Here is a 21181-nt window from a genome sequence, read left to right as displayed (position 1 = left end):
AGAACCGGGGGATCCTCAGGCTTTCTGCCTCCTTTGTGTACCTATGCAGGAGTCAAGCACCATTTATCCCTAAATCATTTGCAATGTATTTCCTTGTGTGCCTCTCTCACACTACTGGATCTGTTTGCTTACTGTGATGTAATGCAGTCATTTGGGTTACAGTAACTCCACAGATGTGAACTACAGTTATAAAATAATAATGCTCTATGTATCCAATCCAAGAAGTAAACGACAGAGCGGTAAGTGGAAGTCACAAGGCTGAGGTTAGCAAGTGCCACCAACTGAGCATGTGAGGGTTGGGTTTAGACCATCAAAAACCTGGCACAGAGTTGGGTAGGAACAAGGAGTTTCTATAAAAAGCTAAATGCTCCAGCACAGATGAAGCCTGACCTGGTTTGACACCCTGAGTTCATGTAAACAGGGTTAGAAGGGAGCGATCTACCAGCTAGTGGGACTCAGAGGGAAAAAAACTTGGAGATTTTGAGTCTGATGCAAATCTGATTGAAGTCAATGGAAAGAATCCTACTGGCTTTACTGGACTCTGGATAAGGCCCCATAATACCTTGTTTGTTTCAGGATCCAGCAAGATGTAGCCTGATTCTTTGGGGCTGAACAGAATTCAGTTTACATGAGCACTATTTGCTCACACTGAGGTTCAGGTTATGTTCAAGTTGTGGTCTATATTTTCCACTTGACACATTGAGCAATGTAGCCACATCTGGGATGAATGGGGTCCACTGTCTATGTTTTCATCTGGAGCATGTTTATGGCAAGAAAATGAACACTGCATACTACAGACCCCATAAATAGTAATTAATGGGAATGACAAAGGAGGTAGAGTTTCTCTCATCATCTTAATGTGCTCCAGGAAAGGGATGAAGAGGTGGAAGAAAATATTTTAGCTCAATAAAAGCAAATATTGAAACAGGTCCCTATCTGTTTCAAACTCATACTGGAAATAGGCAGTCTCCAATAGGAATGTGGCCTGAGTAAAGCCTACAGCATGTGGCATTTATTACCAACCTTTGCCTTGAACCACCACTATATCTTTTCATCCCCTCCCATTTTTCCATATCTTAGTCAAGTTTTCTTTTAGTAGAACTGTAAGAGAAATCTTGCATTTTCAATAGTAATAGACTGCCATCTTTTAATGTGATGTCTTTTTATATTTATGACATCTATTGAAGGTTTATACTTCATAGTGTTCAAAGTCATTCTGGGTGAGCCTCCTTTGTCAATATTCTTCTTTAATAACCGTTTTCAGACTTCGCTACACTCTAAGCCTCATTCTTATCTGCAACCCACATTCTGTTTATCTTGAGCTTCTTATGCCTCAGGATAATTTCTGAACTCATGAACTTTTCTCTACACAAATTACATTTCATTAGCTTTCACATTCATTTACATAAAGGTCTTGACTCTGACAATTTTCTTTACGAATGGTGAAATTCTCATTCTTTTATCTGCATTTGTTATACTGATTTTCCTAATCCACACTTTCATAGCAAGAACCACACATAACAAAATCAGCCGTCTTTAAGAAACTATTTAAACCACATACTTTCCTTTACGAAATTAAAAATGCAACATGCTAAAATAGTAGAATCTAATCTCAATGATGTCAGTGGCAAATTCCCATTGATTTGAACAGGAGCAAGACTGTACTTTTGAGTCTAGTTAACTATGGTTCAAATATATAGCGATATTTTACAGAGATTATAGTGTTCTTTAAGGAATAAAAGATACTCTATTACACTGGATCTTCTAGGTTCATAATATGGAATCATAGAAATGTAGAGCTGGAAGGGAATTTGGGAGGTCATCTAGTTCAGCTCCCTGCACTGACGTAGAACCAAGTACATAAACAACAATCCAACAGGAGAAAGGCATAGTCTGGAGTACAGGATAGGAAACTAAGTGGTCCCAAATTTTAATCCTAACTCTGAGAGTCTCCACCTGTTGCCTTGGACAAGTTACTTAGACCTGGTCTACACTAGAGACTTTCGTTGACCAAAGTCAGCTTTTTGCACCAAAACAGCGGTGGTGTACACACTGCAATCACACTCCCGCCGACCCACCTTCCCTGATTTTGCAACAAAATAGAATCACCTCGACGAGAGGTGTAGAGATTTTTGCGCCAAACTTTTAGCAACAAAGCGTTAGTGTAGTCATTTGGCACCTGCTCAGCCTGTTATTAAAGCACTCCTTGCTGCTATCCAGGTTGCCTGTATGGTTGCCTTCATGAGCCATTGCAGTAAGGGGTAAGGTGGGTCTTCCAGGATCACAATGAACATTTCAACATCCCCCATTGGAATCTTTTGGTCAGGAAAGAAAGTCCCTGCTTGCAACTTTCTGTACAAGTCAGTGTTCCTGAAAATGCATGCATCATGCACTTTCCCTGACCAACCTGCGTTGTTGTTAGTGAAATGCCCATGGTGATCCACAAGCGCCTGTAGGACTATAGAGAAGTACCCCCTTTGTATTGATGTTCTTTGTCATGAGATGGTCTGGGGTCAAAATTGGGATATGCGTGTCATCGATTGCCCCACTACAGTTAGAGAATCCCATCGCTGTGAAGCTATCCACTATTTCACACACATTTCCAAGATGCCCAGTCCTTTAGCAGAATGTGATTAATGGCCCTGCACGCTTGCGATAACACAGCTCCAGCAGTGGACTTCCTGATGCCAAACTGATTAGCGACCAACTGGTAGCATTCTGGAGTTGCCAGCTTCCACATGGCGATTGCCACACGCTTCTCCACCAAGAGGGCAACTCTCATTTGGGTGTTCTTGTGCCACAGGGCAGGGGCAAGCTCTGCACAGAGTTCCATGAAGATGGCTTTGCGCATTTGAAAGTTCTGCAGCCGCTGCTCATCATCCCAGACTTGCATAACGATGTGATCCCACCACTCAGTGCTTGTTTTATGCACTTAACAGTGGTGGTGCACTGTGTGCAGATGCTCCGTGAATGTAAACAGTAATCCAGTGTTTTGTTTGCATGACACACAGCAGGTCAGGCACCTCGGATTCCAGTTCTGATTGGAAGCCCATGATCTACTGCATGACCAGCTCAATGTGTTCATAACACTGATGATAACAGTGGAGAGCAGTGCAGGATCCATCTTTTCAGATAGAGATGGCGGGTGCTCAGGAAACTAGGGCTGTTGAAAAATGCTGCGAAACATACTCAGAAACCATGGAATGATGGGACAAAAATCATTGCATCATGAGACATTGAGCCCACACCCATGATGCACTGTGATCCTCTTGGCCTTCCCACAACTCCTAACAGCACAAGGTGGCGAGTTGCACAGTGGGATAGCTGCCCACGGTGCACTGCTCTCACTGGGAATGCTAGAGCACCAACTGTGGATGTGCTTCGGTGATACTGTGCTGTGTGGACAGGCACAAGCATTGTAATTACAGCACTTTTTGATCACTGCTGTAACTTGTGTCGACAAAACTTTCTAGTGTAGACAAGGCCCTAGGCCCAGAATGAGAGGAATGGCCTCTAATTTTGGATGCCCACCGCTTATACCTGGAGCGGTGAGAGCTCAGCACTTCTGACAATCAGGCCCTTGGTATCTAAAGTTTGGCATCCAAACACTGAAGCTTCTGAAATTTGAGACTATCCATAAATTTGGCTAGAAGTTCTCTTGGCCGAATCTGTGAAAATTGGGATACTTCTTTGTATGTCCCACTGTGAGGCAGTTAGGCGTTAAGGATTAACTTTAAGAAAGTAAGTCCAAAATTCAACAGCTTTTCCCTTTCAGATGGATTCTTGGCAGCAATTGTGATGGCGCACATGAAGCCCAAATTTCTACCCGGATTCCTTGGAAGCTAAGGTGCTGGTTTTATCCAGCATTAAGTAAAGCGTGGGGTCCTCTATCAGCAAAAGTGTAAAGTAATGTGACATATCTCCGTTTTAAAAACCAATATTGCTGTTTTAAAATAAAAGAAAACCACCTTCAGCCCCTCAGTTGCCTACTTTAAACATGAATATTGAAGCAATTTTTCTTTAGAGATATTCATATAAATCCTGACTGTCTATTTAAAAGAACAGTCGTTTCAACCTGTTCAAATCCAGTTCTTTGTGCTGAGCCAATGGTAGAAGAATAAAACAGGCATTTAAAATCCACTTTGGAATTTAGGGGGGGAAGTGCCTCTATTTTAACCATTAATATTTTCCTACATTAGAAATTCCCCTTTTGACACATTCAGTCCTTAGTCTGTTACATAATATGCCCAAACATATCTTACTGCTTTTTTAATCATTGCTTGAACTGTCCTACTTACTGTACCTGATTTTGGACCCAATCTACACTTGTCATTCTGGCCATGCTCTTACTGAAGTAATTGGGACTGGCCATTTTGTTAAGAGTACACCGAGTATTGACTGTAGTAGTGGATCCTTAAAGCGCAAGTTAAAAAAGTCCAGCTGTTAAACGCAGTGTAGAAATCCGTGTAATATATGAAGTAAAATTATTTTTTCAGCAATGACACTATAATCCATCACCCAAGGCAACTGCAAAATTACTTTCAATAACTTTTTCACATTCCCAATTTGCTCTAAAAACACTTCCAATCAATACTTGTTACTGCAGAAAATAAGCTCAATGTACTGCAGCAGCACATTGTGCACTTGGTGTATCTATTTATGGTTTGGTTTTAACAGATATGCGAGTCAATATTAACCATAATTTAAATTTTAAAATGGTTCCAAGAACATTTGACTGTAAGATCTAAAACCACCTACATTTTGCATTTTCACCTTAATGCCTAATTTCATGGCTTATCTCATTTAGTATGACCTAAATTCAGAGTGATTGGAACAGATTTTATAGTTCAAGCTTTGTTTTCTGAGAGAAAAAAGGAAAAATAATTGAAGGTTAAAGAACATGGTATCTACACTCTAGACAGAAGCAGCTTCCCTCCCACAGATTTTGGGGGGTAGGGAGGAGGAGGTATTCCCTCTGTGGCATAGGCCAGGTGTCTGTCTGGCCCCTGGAGAGTACTTTGCTGGTCCAGAAATCCATACAGTACTTTGGGATCTGCAGAATCAGCAAGGGGAACACACCTCTTCCCTACCACTCCACAGGGAATCCTCAGAAAAGTTAATACCTTAAGTACTTCTGTGCTGTGATTCATCCCTTCAGGGTATTGTCTAGGGGCAATGGCTGGTGTGAGAAACCCTAGCATTTAACTACTATGAAGCTGTACTGTCAAGGTATTGGGAGGAAGGAAAGCAGAGCATCTATAAACAGGGCCCACACCCTACTTCTCTGAGGGAGGGAAGAAAACCCTTCGCAGTGAGGAAAAGATCTGAGAAAAAGTTTGAGGGGAGCCCTGTGGTGCTTTCCTTTCCATAAGTACCTACATGGGGAGAAGAAATAAATTGCACATTTTTAACAGATGCTATTTAGCTATTGAAACAATTTACCTAGGGATGTGGTGGATTCACCATCACTTGAAGTCTTTACATCAAGATTGGATATCATTCTAAAATATATACACTATTTTAAGATGTAGGAATTATGGGTGAAATTTTATGGTCTATGCTATGCAGGAGGTCAGAATAGATAATCATAATGATCCCTTTCTGGGATTAAAATATATTAATTTTTCCCTCAGTGTTGGAAACCACAGCAAGTTTCCATGAGAGGGCATGATCTGTCCCATAATAGGGGAGCATACATACAGTAAATATGTATTTAGAAGAAATTCTCCAAAATTTTCATAGAGAAACCTGAAATCAGGCAAGTTTTGTTACAAATATGAAACTTGTCAAGGTTTAATGGATCTTTGAGAGATCCTTGAAGTTTCAGACTCAGCCCAAAGCAAACGAGTTTTGTCAGACTTTAAGGTTTAAAATTAACTCTAACATCTTGTAATTTTATAGATGGGTAAAATGAGGCACAGATACTGTAAGTAACTTGCCCAAGGTCACAGAACTGGGAATAGAACACAAGAGTCCTGATTGCCAGTTCTCTATCTAACCACTAAACTACACTCTCCTCCATTTTTCAAAAGCAAAATAGGGCTAGGATTTCCAAGAGAGATTTCATTTGCTCAATCAAGTCCTGTATATTTTTCCTGCCTTTAACATATCCTCATTGTTAGCTGACATTTTAGCTTCAGCTTTCCATCATTCATTGGTATGGAATTAATGAACATTATCAGTTAAATGAATTCCACATACAGCAAGTGTACAGTACTTATTTTAATGACTTCTTCATACGACGTCCATTATACGGAGTAGCAATTCAGTAGAAATAGCATCTTTTTACACACAATTAATAAAAAGGAATCATTGCTGAATATTGAATAAAACTGGGAAACACCCACTTGCATGTTAAAATACATGATGATGAAGCACAGAACTAGGTGGTATTTGGTGAATTAAAATATGTTCTGATTTGAAATAATCCACACTGTTCCACGTGTAACTTCCGTTATCAACACTAATGCATTTTCCCCCATGTAAGACTAGTATATGTATATTTGTTGAATTTCATTTGATTAATTTATTGCTCCTTCAACCACAACATAAGCTTTGAACTTTCAAAATTCATACTATGGATTGATGGCTCTACTAAGTTTTTCTGATTGTTATGTTCCCAAACTTATCACCAGATCAGCTGGAAACGATAACTGGCAATACAAGCCTTGTAGCTTTTGTTCATTATTAGATGTCTCTCACACCCTGTGGTTCACTAAATATATAGTTTTAACTACATGGAGTACATGGAGCTGATAGTCACGGTAAATAAAAAGAAACTTACTTTTATATGTTATTCTTGTTATGGTGTCTCTGTTTAGCATGCGATTTAGAAATGGATTTGATGATTCAGATACCTAAGGGAGAAAAATGAATAATGTCAAAAACTTTAAGTATGAAAAAAGGCAGCTATTGATTGTTTTGCATTTATTTTTAAACCATTGTGGAGACAGGCATAATCAACTATATAGATGGATGTGTCTCTAACAGAACTGGTCAGAAAGTTTGCATCTAAAAATAAATTCAGTGAAAAATAGAAGGAAAAATTAACAGCTGGATTAAAAAATGTGAAATAGGGTCTCAGCACCATTGGATTAGATGGATTTATAGGTGATTAGAATTCTTCCTGGTATTCTCTCATAGAATAATCAGTGTCATATCATGTGACATCTCCTGTCTCTCCTATTTCAGACTTCATGTACCACAATCTCCTCCTCTCTCTATGGTATCTATTTCTAGTCTCTTTTTATATTTATTTAGAATTACATGTTATCAGTGAGATTCCCAGCACCAGCCTATGCAAGCTGCAAGAGAGGTCTGACTGAGTGAACTCCATACTGTGGAGGATTATATGCAGAATATTACATGTGCTAGCAATTTATTTTTGCTATTCATCCTGGGATATTTTATTGCACTGGGAGTAGCAGAGCTAACAAGTGTTGTCACTTAGGCCATGCCCTTAATGTCCTATTTTTACATTTATGTAGCTGGGTTGGTTCTGTACCTAGTCTCCTGGTATCCTAATCAATTCTCCCTGCTGTTCTAGCCTGTCTGAGTTGCAGTACATTTCTTAGCAGTTGGATGGATGCTACTGTGACACATACAAGTTTCAAAACTGATTTATTGTGAAGCTTGGGAATGTCATAAAATGTATTCTATAACTATTATGGGTCTGAACCAAAACACCCTCCCCCCCCCCCAAAAAAAAAAAAAAAAGAGCCCCCAACGTTGGGAAGGTAACCTTCTAGATCCTCACTATTTAGGGGACAGGAAGCTTGTGAAATCCTTGTGGTTGAGTTTTCCCAGATTGTTTGTTTTCTTTCCTTCTCACGGAACAAGCTGGGGATTCTGCCCAGAATCAGCTCATCCCCCAGTATCAGGAGGTGGCCAGGGCCATGACTGATCGAGTGATGCATGGAACAGGATCTGGTGAATTTCTCAATGACAAATGGATTCAGTGCTTTTATCTGTGAAAATTTTTACCCTTCACCATTTAACATACTGAAATATTTGGCAGTAGGTAACAGTCACTTTGTTTCTTTTGAGTCACAATTATTTCAGGGAATGATTTACACTGCCTCAGACATTCAAAACAAAACTGCACAATCACTATATATGAAGACAAAGTCCCAAGTATCCGTGTGAAAGGAAACAATAAATCAGGTTCTACGCTTTGTGTTACTCATTATGTTAGGAGTACAACTAAAGTCGTGTACAGGAATGATGAAATTATTCACACAATTAAAAATGGTGGATAGTATCCCAGAGGCACTTCAGTTCTATCCCTTTGCATGAACTACAGTTAACTCACTGGGCTCGCTTCACAGTACAATATATTAGGGATGAAAGATAACTCAAAGATCTTTCTTACAAATACCTCAAATGTTAGAGCTGTACAAAAGGCAATTATGGAGTTGGTGTTTTGACAGTAAGTTTGATCCTTATAAATTTAGATCAAAGAGTACTAAAAAGGATTTTTATTTTTCTTTTCTTTTTTTTCTTTTCTTTTTTAAAAGACTGATTCTATATAATTTCTGGGGACATGGGCTAGATACTTTGAGGTGCAGGGTAAATCAGAGCATTGCTCCCAGCTAATGTTTTGAAATAAACACTCATTAAGGTAAGGTGGAGGATACATAATGGTATAACACATATATTTCCCCAAGCAGGCTTTGCTTCCTTGTCTTAAGAAGCGAAGAGGATTCTAAAGTGTAATCAGGAGGGTTTGAATAAACTCTGAGCTCCAAGTATTAACAATAGATGTGGATAAGTGTAAAGTGTGTGTATGGTATGAAGGCTAATAGATGATAATCATATGTTTTTCCACCTGTGCGAAATGCAAAAAAGTAAAAGGCGATTAGCTTTTTAATTTTCTTTGTTTTGATAATCTAAGGTGTTTTAAATGACAGTGGTAGGAAACTCATTTGTTGATTTATAACCCGTCAGCACTCCTCCTCCACTAGAAAAGGATTAATTTTAATTATATACTCTTTTGCTTGTCTTCACACAGACACCTCAAATCTGCAAAATAACTTCCCTGAGCATTTTAAAGTGAAACTATAAACTGCTCTAACTGCTGTTTATAATATCACATATGGTCATGTCACTGTACCTTGTCCTCCCCACATAGCTGTTCCCCACCCCGACCTGGTGTGTTTTCTCATGATTAGACTGTAGGCTCTCTGGAGCAGGGACAGTCTCTTTCATTATGAATGTACAGGGCCTAGCACAAAGGGGTCTCTTGCGGAAGCAAGAGGCACCATCACAATACAAATAATAATGACTAATGTGAATTCTAATATTATGTTAATGGGGAAATCTCAGTAATTTAAACATTAGATAATATTTATGAAATTTAAATACTTACTTTCATAAATATAGAAACTACCACCAAGCCATTTGGACTTTTTGCAGCCTCCGTGACATTTGTATACAACTCATGGTTATAGTGGATTAGTTGAACCTAAAAGAAACGGGGGAAATTTATGATTAAGCACTGGAGAATCATACCGTGTATTGTCTACAAATACTATATATACCCATTGATACATATGCTGATTGTTTTTATTAGGAACCTCAACATGCTAGTACATTTTTGTAACAGTGCAATTTTTCAGAGGTTTTTGCAACATGCATGATTTTAATAATCTCAGTGACCATCTGGCTCAAATTGGCACAGCACCAGTGTGCCGTCTTCTAAATCGCTGGTAAGTGAATTTACCACATATGAAGTGCACTGCAGGGGTTGGCATAATTTCTCTGCTGCAACAGTAGTTGCCATAGGCATCAAGTAATATGTATTCTTCAACATCAACTCAAACTCAGAGCTCTCGGGTTGAAATATTTGCACAAACACATAAGATGGAAACTGTTGCGCTTTGTAGTGCTTAAACCAAACACATCTAAAATTCAAGAAACCAATGTCATTGGCCAAAATTTTCCAAATTGCTTGCCCTAGAGTTAGGCACCTGTCATTGTTAATGCTTGTCTTTTCTTGTTCCTCCTGCTCGTTTGTTTGCATCAACTTGGTTGTATCTTGTCTTAACTTAAAATCTATACTCTAGATAGGTCCTTGGAACAGGGATTGTCTCTTCCTATATATCTGTACGGTGCCCAGAACAAGGGGCTCAAATCTGATTGGGGTTTTTGGATACTACTGCAGTATAAATAATAGTAATAAATAGCCTGATTTTTCAGGGATGATGAATGCCATTACTCCCAATTTAGTCAACGGGAACAGTGGTATTCAGGATCTCTGACAATCAGGGTACTTATCGAGATGCCTAGCTTTAGGCAACCACGACTGAAAAATTAGGGCCACTATTCCAGCATTTTTAAAAGCACAGCAACTGGACACTGGGAATTTAAACCCCAGACCTCTCAGAGAGCCAGCATGATGATTTAAACTTTACTTAATGGGAGAAAAAAATCCACTGGCAATACCAAAAAAAGAAAATACCTTAATGGCATAGACATTTTGACATCACTGTCAATCATTTTGACATCCCAGTCTGAACTTACTGTGATTCCCTGTGTGCTAATTGGTGTGATATATTATGCCAGGTACAGTGCATCATGTATGTTATGTAATAACAACAGATTTTTTTAAAATGATCACATCTCATGAAGGTCTAAATCTTTGTCCCTTTTGCAAAGCCATGGAACATGGGATTTATGAAGTGGAGCTCACCAGGGATTGGGAGAAATGATAGTCTCCCAACATCAGGTCATGAAGCATCAGCTAAGATCATCCACAGGCAATTCTGTAGCTCAGACTGTCATAGTAGCCGCTGCTGACTCAAGGTAGGAACTTTGGGTAGTGGATTCATATAGCTACAGACCACATGGGTAGATGGAAAATGACTGAGCTAGGTGTTTACATTTTAGTTTCTGAATTCAAAATTTCTGAATACTTGGACCTAAGATAAACATAGAAAATGCAGAGTATTCCCTGAATTTGGGAATTCTGATTTAAACTCAGATTTAAAAGTAAAAACCACTATGTTACACTGTGCTTTCTGTTACACTAGAGAAAATCTGGAGTGACTCAACTGAAATCAAAGGAATTACACTAGATTCACACCAGCTGAAATGATATCTGTATATTACTAACTGACTTCTGTATATTAATATCAAGTAATGGTGGCAGAATTAACACTGGAATTTTGAACCTAAAGTAACTTTGAAAAGTTTTGTTCCATTCATACTTCTTGAACTCACAAAGTTTGTTCCATTTAGCTCACAATGTCAGATCAATATTAGTTTCCTCTTTTGATGGTTCTCTCTTACCCTCTAAGTGGCTAAAGTCTACTATACTCATCAAGGAAGCTGCACTACAGAAGGCTTTCCCCCCATGAGATGATCATACTCAGAGAGAAAAATCTTGCTAAAACTGGGTTTAATAACCACCATGACTGTCCCTACAACAGATGGAATGCTTAGTGCCCCAGTTGTGCAAGGATACAGTAGCAAAGATTGGTGCAGCAAGAGTTACCTGACTTTGTGATGTTTTTATTAAAAAATAATGAAGTTAATGCCTTTGTTTACCACCAAAATATGTATGTCCATCAATATGTATGCCAGCAGCAATCAGTGTTATGGCATACATTTCTAAATCAAGCAGAACCTACAGGATTACTGCCTCATTAATCATAACTTGAGAAATAAATGATGCCTAAAATCTTTGGGAGTATTCAGATACTACTTTTTCCTATACTGTGCTATAATTGCAAAATGCATCTGGCATGTTATGTGCAAAATGTTGTCTGATATTGCTGCCCCAATTCCTATAAAGAAAAACACCAAACCTGTGTATACATGTTCAACAAAGACATAATAGTGCTCAGACACAAGAGTAATGGATGAGTTTATCAATTCCTAAAGGGTGCAAAAGAATGTTTGCTTTAGTAAGCTGAGCAGGACTAGATCTTTAGCATACAGCTTTACCATTTACAACTCTCATTTAACTACCCAAAACAAATAAAACCTAAATATGAGGGTCAAAATGGTTGACAATGTGCTAATTTTTGACTATTTTTTCCTCTGCTGGATTGTGAACTATCAGTTAACATTTTTACAATTGGCACAGTAGGCAATTTTTAAGCAAGGGAAAAAAAAAACCAGAAGGAGGAAGAAAAAATGTCAAAGTAGCCAATGAAGGCATCATTGAAGCGTGACAGCCCATAGAGTTGGAGGAAGTATTAACCATTCTATTGTGGCATGTCTTCTAAAGGTCTTGTAAAGAATTAATGAAAGTTTCACTAAACTGCAATCAGAAGTTCCAGGTTCATTAGTCATCAGCTTATGATGTTACTAAATTTTTATAACATCTTAGCCGTAGAAACTGTGCCCTTATTGACATTTTTAAGCTCAGCAGCATACATTCTTATTTTATTTACTAGCATTCGCTCCAGCAGCCAAAGTCGGTCAGTGAATTCATGAGGAAATAGGTAATGAAATCTGCTTTAGATGGGATTTTCTTGTATAATAAGTAATGCCCTGAGTTACCTAAGTCTGCTTTGTTGACCTAATGAACCAAATTATAAATACAAGATTGGCCAGACTGAGTAAAGTAAAGATAAGAGGCCAAATTAATCTTTGTTTTGTAAATGCAATCCCATTGAGGACAACCTGCAGAAACCCAGAGAAAACACTCAGCTCCCACTCCAAAAGCAGAATTTGTGGGATCAAGACTAACAATAGGTGGAATGAAGGGAAATCATAATGCTGGAATGGGGCTTTACAATCCACACCAAATGTCTGGGCTCAAATTGCAGGAGATCAGTGGGCATCTATGCGTGAGTGAATTAACAGGCTTGAACTGATGGGAAATTGACTGACTAGTTAAATTATCCAATCCACTGTTCTATAATGAATCTCTCTCTTTCTCTATTTGTTTGAGATGGTTCCAACTGGTATCAGTTCCAGCTCCCTATTCTTATAGCCCTGCACACACACAGACATCCCTCCTCCCCCAACTGCTCAAATTGCTCAAGGGCATGTCCCAAATAGTAGTTCTTTATTTTTTTTTTAAACCCCTCCTGTTTCAACATAGGTTGGGACTGAACTTCCAACTTTGCTAACTTCCACAGTATGGAATGAGCTACTGTTACTAAGAAGAACTGGTTGAAAAAATAGGAAAGTTTGTTAAAATTGCCAAAAATATGTCCCTTTTTTCATAGGAAAAAGTCTGGGATTCAATTTTTTTCTGACCAGCTCTGCTAAGTAGGGCTCTTGATTAATCCACCTTTCCAATGAGGTAAAAGAATGGACAGTGAGAGGCCACCGTGGGAATGATTTAGGCTTTAGTATCGTTATGGTACCATAATTAGTCACACGGCTAAAAAAATAAAAATAAAATTTAAAAAAATTGCCTAATAAATCAAGAGGGAGACAAGGTGAGTGAGGTAATATCTTTTATTGCAGCACCTTTTGTTGCTGAGAGAGACGCTTTAGAGCAGCATTTCTCTGTGGAGCTCGAAAGCTTGCCTCTCTCACCAGCAGAAATTGGTCCACTAGAAGATACTACCTCACTTACCCCCCGTCTCTTTCATATCCTGGAACCAATGCTGGCTGCTGCAACAACACTGCAATCAATACATCAAAGCAGTTGAAGTATTCAACTTGTGTCAACTCCTCCTCCCTCCCACGAACCTGAATTCTATAAACAAGTAATTTGCATGTCATCAAACCTTTCCAACTACGTGATAATCAAAAAGTCTCTTTAGATGAGTCTGACATGACAAACAGCACTGTATATAATAACGATTTTCGAAAGAATTCATTTCATCCCTTTTGTTCCTATCATGTTAATTAACAACAAGAATCAATTTAAGTTAGTAATGGCTGAATAGTCATATTGGTACTGTACACCAAATACAATCGCTAAACAAGCAATTTCTTCTATCAAAATCAAGCTAATAAGTAATTTAGTTATAATGTATTGCTAAATAACCCTGATTCTGCTCCCATTGTGTGCAGTGGCAAAACTCCCACGGGACTGGTCTTAAGTAGATAGATTGATTTTGGTTCTCATGATAATAATTGACTTCATTAGACATTTTAATAACCAGATTGAATGAAAGAATGAAAGAAAGACAGAAAGAAGGAAACAAAGAAATATGGACCAATCAACTGAGCATATGGGAGATTGCAGCTACTCCTAATTTAATTCCTGTGTGTGTGAGTGAGAGAGAGAGAATTAATTTGCCTTTAAGGAAAAGACCCACAGGATGTAATAAGGACCATTAACTTTCTATAGAATTTTTGAAGAAGCAAAAAAAAAAAAAAAGGGGGGGGGGGCGGGGATAGTTTCCCATTGATTCAGGGAGACCTGGGAATTGTCCAGAGTCCTCAGCTCCTATTTCCAAGCATCTTTAACTTTATCCCTAAAATAAACAACTGTCTTCCCAGAGCTGCAGACGAAGGTGTGTTGTCTGAGCTGAATCGGATGCTGCTGCTCTCTTTGTTCTATTGCTGATAGCTGGTTTTGAAATAGTGTAGTCTGCTCCTTTCAATTACTCAGTCTGAGGAGGAATTGTAGAGATGTTTCCAATTTTGAAATAGACGTGTTGTCTAGATTGTACCAATCTCATCCACCAGTGTAGCTAGCCTGTACCAGTGTAAACTTCTAGTATAAACTGCTATAAAGCCCAGTTTGTACCAGTACAGCTTGCCTTGATTTCAAATTGGGGCGAAATCCAGTGCAATTTATAGTTTATCCTTTCAGTAGTAGGAGTGAGTTTGCATACAGATGGCTGGCCACTAATGGCTGGAATCAAGCCAAATACCCAGGGTAGGCAGGCTCCTACTATCCAGTATTCCAGCTGGTTTTAAGGTAACTTCTTGTATGCACTTTCTGTATTTTGCAGAGTGCATGGTTCCACCATCTTGGCTGTCCTCTTGATCCAGCTCACCCTTCCTTGCCTTTTTATAGCAGTGTCTCTGTGCTTGAAAAGGTTTGCATAGGAGCAAACAATTAGCAGTTGAAATGAGGATCTCAAAAGGATTAAGCCAGGAGCTCATGGAGATACTGCACTGCTATCTCATATCAGATATAAAATATTTGGATATTGATTATCTCATAGATTGTTACTGCTGCAGTTGAAACCAGTGGAAATCCTTGGGGTGAGTTCTTCTAGCAGGATGGTGTTTTCTGTTTAAGGAGGAATCCTTTTCCCCCTTGCCAAAAAAATACCATATTTTTTATCCTTCAGGGTACACTGGAAGGCCTATCAATTCTCTTGGATTTTTCCAGGAAGAATGAAGTGAGGTATTTAAGTTGACTGTATTATCTGTAGTGGCTCTCTAACTGTGTTATGGACTTACAGTTCTGTAGGTTGTCCTGGAGGTGGCTTATTAGTATGTTGTATTTTGTGCTAAAGCTATTTATCCTTAGATTGACTGTTTAATATTTGTACAGTGTTTTAATACATCTAAATAATTATAAAATTTGGATGGCTAAATTAAAGAATTGCACAGTTGATCACTTCAGGTCACGGTGCAATGAGCATGGCAGTGCTACACGGGTATTTTGTTTTCCCCATAGAAGAAGTTTATATATTTTTATGGAAGTAACATTTTATTTATTAGAATGTTCTTCAGTTTTAGGCACACAGGTCTTTGTTTCCTAGTTTCTATATACAGAGTGATCCCTTTCAAAGTGTCCCTTATGGTGCAGGCATATATAGAAAAGTCCCAGTAAAGAAGTATATTGCTGGTAAAGAATTCTATAGAATTCTATGTACTTTTTTTTTTTTTTTTTTTAAAGTGTAGTTCTCTATTAAATTCTATACATTTTCAGAGTAACTTCTATAGAAACTCGTGAAATACACATTGTACTCTATAGGTGTAATCCCCACTATGTTCAGTAGGACTTTTCTGTAAGGGTGGTGCTTAGACCCTACAGAGTTAAGATGGTTCTGTAGACAAATCTCACTTTTCAAGTGATGGCATTGTTCTTTTTTTCTTTAATAAATTCAGTCAATACATTAAGGAAAATCTCGTTCAGTTCTGTTTGGAGTTTTAGGGCTTTTATACAATACAGAATCTTGTTATATGCTATTGATTTTCTTTGGAAGATTCTCCCACTAAGATTAATTTGCCATAGAACAACCGATCGTTCTTTGTTTTCCATGAGCAACAGACGTTCTGTTTTTAGCGAATGGAAGGGAATTAAGATTAATCACTCTCATTTTAGTCTATGAAAATCCAGAATGTGCCCTTGTTCCATCTCTTCCAAGAATATACACTGGACCAGAAGCGAACACAGAACTTTTTAGAAATCTGAGGTTGGCAGCACTAGGAGTATCAGCATGAACTGAGTACTGTATATTAGGGGGTAGTCAACTACCCATAACGCGTGCACTCAGTTGTTTACATGCACAGGTAAAGCTGCTTCTTTGCAGAATAACATACTGTTGATGTTATAGACCAGTTTCTGGCTAATTAGGAGGAAAGGGCCTAACTCCATCCCTAGGAAGCATGTATATATGTGTATGTTCATATTATTAAAAAGCTTAATTATTATGCATCTATATTTTGCCTGAGACCAGCTCAAAATACTTAATACATTGCTCATATGTTCACATCACTACAGTTTTTTCTGGATGCCAAGAGATATTCCACTTGAGTTTTCTCTTGATCCCAGATCCCAGTAAAGCATGCTGCATATCTGGTCATATGGAATGCTTCCATTGGGGCATCTGACCAAAACCATTTGGCCAAGCAAGAGGAGACTGCTTGCTTGCTGGCTTTTCTGGCTATCTATGGCTTCTATTCAGCAATCTTTTAAAATACCTGTGAAATATGGTGGTTTAATCTACTGTACATATGTAATCCCATTATAAATGTTAGATCACTGCAAACGAACAGTACAAGGTTCTTTAGCACTGAGATATGGAGAATTATTAGACTGATGGAATTTAAAATCCCACAGTCCATTACACAGAACATTCTCCTTACCGCTGTTGGGAGTAATGGAAATAACCTTTGTCCTACCTGCAAGTGTTATAATTGAGCATATAACCATCTTGATTTGTAAATGGCAAGGAACCCAAGGGAAGAGAATGAAAGCAGCGAACAGCTAATCTGTAACTCTAACATTTTTTATTATACTGTGCAGCCCAATAAACTGTTGTGACACTTGATTTAGAGTGAACACAGAGCACATTTCCAGCCCAGCAGGAAAGAAGCAGCAAATTAAATTGCTCTGGTAGACAAGTTAAGTGACTAAGTTCTCATTAAGGAAAAAGATCTATTTTTGTATATATGTGGTTTATTAATAACAGTTAAAGGAAGAAATTTAATTTTGAGTGTAATTAGAATCCATTGAGTAATGAAACTGTAATGAGTTAAAACCAAGAAATAAAGTATTTGACTGTAGTATCTTAAATTACTGATGTTGCTACAGTTTTTTTTAAAATAGAGCTCAGGAAAAGGAGAGATGTCAGAATTCTTTTGTCGCATTCTTTCTCTGGATCTGAAGTTAGTTTAGTGTCCTCACTTTCTGATAGAAATTCTGAAATTTCTGTGATATCTACTTTACCATCTACTTTTTTTATACTATCTTTTTGAAATATGGTCTAAATATGTTAAGCAAAGTGTGTGTCCTGCAAGAAGTTATGGCATTTGGCCACCAGTGAGTATGATAGGTCACATTTCTTGGCACATTTGATCTAGCTTGCTGCTATTCCTTCTTGCCAATACCACTCATCACTTCAAGAATCGACAGTGATGCAGTGGATGATGCCAACTGGCTGAAGCTATGACATAGGGTCTAATCCTCCAAGGTTCGAAATGTCTTACACACACAATGGCTTAAATGGGATGTGAAGGATGGACAGTTCACCTCCTTTCAGGGTCAGGTCTACAATGACCATCTGGATTCAACTCTGTTGCAAAATATAAAAACATGGCAGCATCTATTGTCTTGGAGTACTTCGGTAGCAGAAGTAGTATTTGGGACTGTATGTGCATTTTTTCTGCTGTCAATTATTTCCAAAAAATTGCATTTCTTTTTCCAAGGAAGGGTTTGAGCAAACTATATGTTCCACAACAAAATTTAGTGAAATGATCTACAGACTACCTTAGAACATATGCTCTGAGCTTTTCTGACACCTGTAGGGATGTCCATATGTTGTACAAGAATATGTCTATCTCTCTACATCTCTGACTCTTTTATTATATAATACACAGTGTCACTAATAATAAATTCCAGGTCTTAAAAGTCTTATGAGTTTATTTCATGCATTGTATCCTTTGGACAACTTCTCGTTTATTATTTTGTTAAGCTCTTCCTTATAGTGTGTGTGGCACTGTATAAGGCACAGATACTGGGACAGTTCCTACCCAAGAGGACATGCATTCTAGAGTATCATGAGCAGCCAGCTTTTTGAAGCTATGTAAAACAGACAATAGTTCAGATGCATTTTCCATTATATAAAAAAAATTCATCCTGCTTGGTATTAGCTTGAACCAAACTTTAAAAACACAAAAAAGGAAATGTATTTGTTTATACTGATCTCAAAAATACTGTTTGAGACTATTAGCCAATAGATCATTCCCCCACCTTCGACCCATGGTCTGCCTTAATGAACAGCCTTAATTGTTTCTCAAGGAATAACACACAGGCCCGTGTCCAATGACGAAGATGCTTCCATAGTATCTTGGTCGCTCCAGAGCTACTTCAGAAAGGAGAAGGTGGATTACAGTTTGCCATAGTCCACTGTGGCCTGGAACTGTACCTTAACTAATATTTTTGTGCTGTATTGCCCTTTTCTTGTTACTGCTACGAAAAAATGTTGCTATTCCTTAACAAACAAAGTAAAATGAATAATTTTTAAAATTACATACACCTCTTTATAATCCTCAAAGGGTGAAATCCTGGTTCTATTGAAGCCAATGGAAAAACTGACTTCCGTAGAGCCAGGATTTCACCCTTGGGATCCAATTCTGCAAAGTCATTCCAAAGACTCTCTCTGAGAAAAGAGATTAAAGGTTGGAGGATTGAGCTCAGACTGGGTACTAGAAAACACTGCAGACATATTTAAATAGTTAAGTTACGATGCATGTTAGTTGTCTTGCAAAATTGAAACATCTTTCTCACACAGTGTGATCTACCAAGAAATATTAGTATCAGCCAAGATACTATTATCCACACACTCTTTATTAATTAATCCATAGATCTACCTGTCTTTTGTTGTTTTATTTGGCTAAAATCACAGCAGTGGTATGCTTTTACACTATTTGTATATTGGTGAAATAAATTTTACATGACCATCTAGGCTTCCAGCAGTTTATTTAACATTTTATCACACTACTGTGTGGTTTCAAGATTAAAGTAAGTTAAAAAGATTAATTAAATTTAATACAAAAAAGAGGGAGAATGCCAAAAAATCTGTTTCAAATAATTTTATTTTATAAATCTCTAATTTCTTTGGCATCCTCATGGTACTAAAAATAAAGTTGTTTAGTCTCTTGGTGACAAATAGGTTTTTTGCTTTTTATTCCTTTAACCAGTTTTTTTAGTGGGGGCAGTCATTCTTGTGGCCCTTGCCACCATATTCTTAGATACTAGACAAGCAAGAACTGAGTAAACATAAGTATTGATGACTATTCTGTAACTCATTGTATGTGTGGGGCTGTCTTTGAAGTCAAAGCAAGCTGTGCATAGGTATCCAAATACAGAATTTGGCCTTGAGTGTTTAATGTTGAGTATGTTTCAACTTGTTGGTGTGCAAATGGAAATGACATGTTAAACTGGATATCCAAGGGCCCAGTGCTTGCTATAAGTTAGCACTTACCCACTATGTCAGAGAAACAAGTTATACTGTAGGAAAGATCAGGTTTAACATGGTGAGCAGGTTCAGAACTTTTTATGGGACTCCCTGAGACACTGCACCTGTGCACAGCATGTGCAAGGATTTCTGACCAAAGAATGGTATATATAATTTAAACCGCTTTTTCATGTCAAGTATGCTAGATGTGCAGATACGATGGTGATGATATAAATGTCTAGATAGGATGCAGCTTTTGTGCATCTAATTGCATTACAGGGCTCTGAATTTCTGGAAGAATTGTGCATGTCCTAGAAGTCAGTCCATGAAGTGGCACAAATGGTTTCTAGTCATTGTTTTATCATGAGACACTGTCTCAAAAGGAGACTGGTGCTTGGTCACTGTGAGAGGGAGTTGCATTAACAATGCCACTCTCTCACTTACTATGTGTAACATCAGTGTAGCTGTCTGTCTACCCTGTGAATGGAAAAGTGCCCTATGCAGATATTTCTGTACAGTAGGTAGAAGTGATGGGCAACAGCAAACACAGAAGTAGTATAGATCAAAGGATAAAAGAACGAGAGAAGAATTTTCATCCTGACATTAGTCATTGACTCAGGCTGGTAAAAGCCTTCTTGTTGACCAAAAATCCCATAAAATGATCTGCAAAAAGTTATTAAATTCAGTGTACGCACTGACGACTTGATGGTCAAAGAACATATTAGCATTATCCCTATAAAGTAGAAGCCCTCTTCCCCTCTGGAAACATTTAATTAGTTTTGCCTGGGACAAGTATGTGTTTGATTTAAGAATATTTACCAGTGACCAGAAAAAAAGGTGAAATAAATACGCAAAGGTTCTCAAATTTAAATTATCATAATGTTAGTGCATGAGACAACTGGAAAATGAAACTGATGCTATTTTCGCTGTCCACCTAGGTAAAATAGTAAAAAGTAAACTCACATAAGGAAAAATATACTAGATTATTAAAATTGAAAGAAATTTCTTAATCTATAGATGTTATAACACAGGTAAAACCTTCCTTAAAAAGCAATGTTTTATCATGAAAGTGTACCTTTTAAATTAACCCTTTTGCAAACTTAGGAAATATAGCTGATGAAAGATTGTAAATGCAGCCTTGTGGATGTTTTGCTGCAAGGCTTATTCACAAATGGTATCTCTCTTAAACACTTTAGTCTTCAGCTAGTACCGTGGTTAGGGAACTAACTTAGGATTTAGCAGGCTGGGGTTCAAGTCCCCGCTGTGCCCAAGACTTCCTGTGTGATGTTCCCCAAATCACTCAGTCTCTGTGCCTCAATTTTGCAGGTGTAAAATGGAGATAAACATTACTACCTTACAGGGTGTTTTGAGGATGGGTATATGAAAGATTTGTGAGACAGGCATTA

At 38.0% G+C, this 21181-nt stretch overlaps 1 protein-coding gene across 2 annotated transcripts in view; it reads right to left on the bottom strand.

The window, feature by feature from the left end:
* CA10 (carbonic anhydrase 10) overlaps positions 1 to 21181 on the bottom strand; it is a 301131-nt gene that overhangs the window by 10096 nt on the left and 269854 nt on the right. For both annotated transcript variants that reach the window (XM_067547437.1, XM_067547436.1), the window contains 2 exons: positions 9368 to 9463; positions 6785 to 6857 (listed from right to left, as the gene is read on the bottom strand). In XM_067547437.1, the coding sequence (XP_067403538.1) occupies positions 6785 to 6857; positions 9368 to 9463 (169 nt within the window). The remainder of the gene's footprint in view (positions 1 to 6784; positions 6858 to 9367; positions 9464 to 21181) is intronic.

The sequence above is a fragment of the Emydura macquarii genome, unplaced genomic scaffold (genome assembly GCF_026122565.2).
Source record: "Emydura macquarii macquarii isolate MOO-44397 ecotype Brisbane River unplaced genomic scaffold, CSIRO-AGI_Emac_v2 contig_1230, whole genome shotgun sequence".
Lineage (NCBI taxonomy): Eukaryota > Metazoa > Chordata > Testudines > Chelidae > Emydura > Emydura macquarii.
The sequence above is the reverse complement of the archived record's forward strand: the minus strand, read 5'-3'. Positions and strand labels throughout refer to the sequence as shown.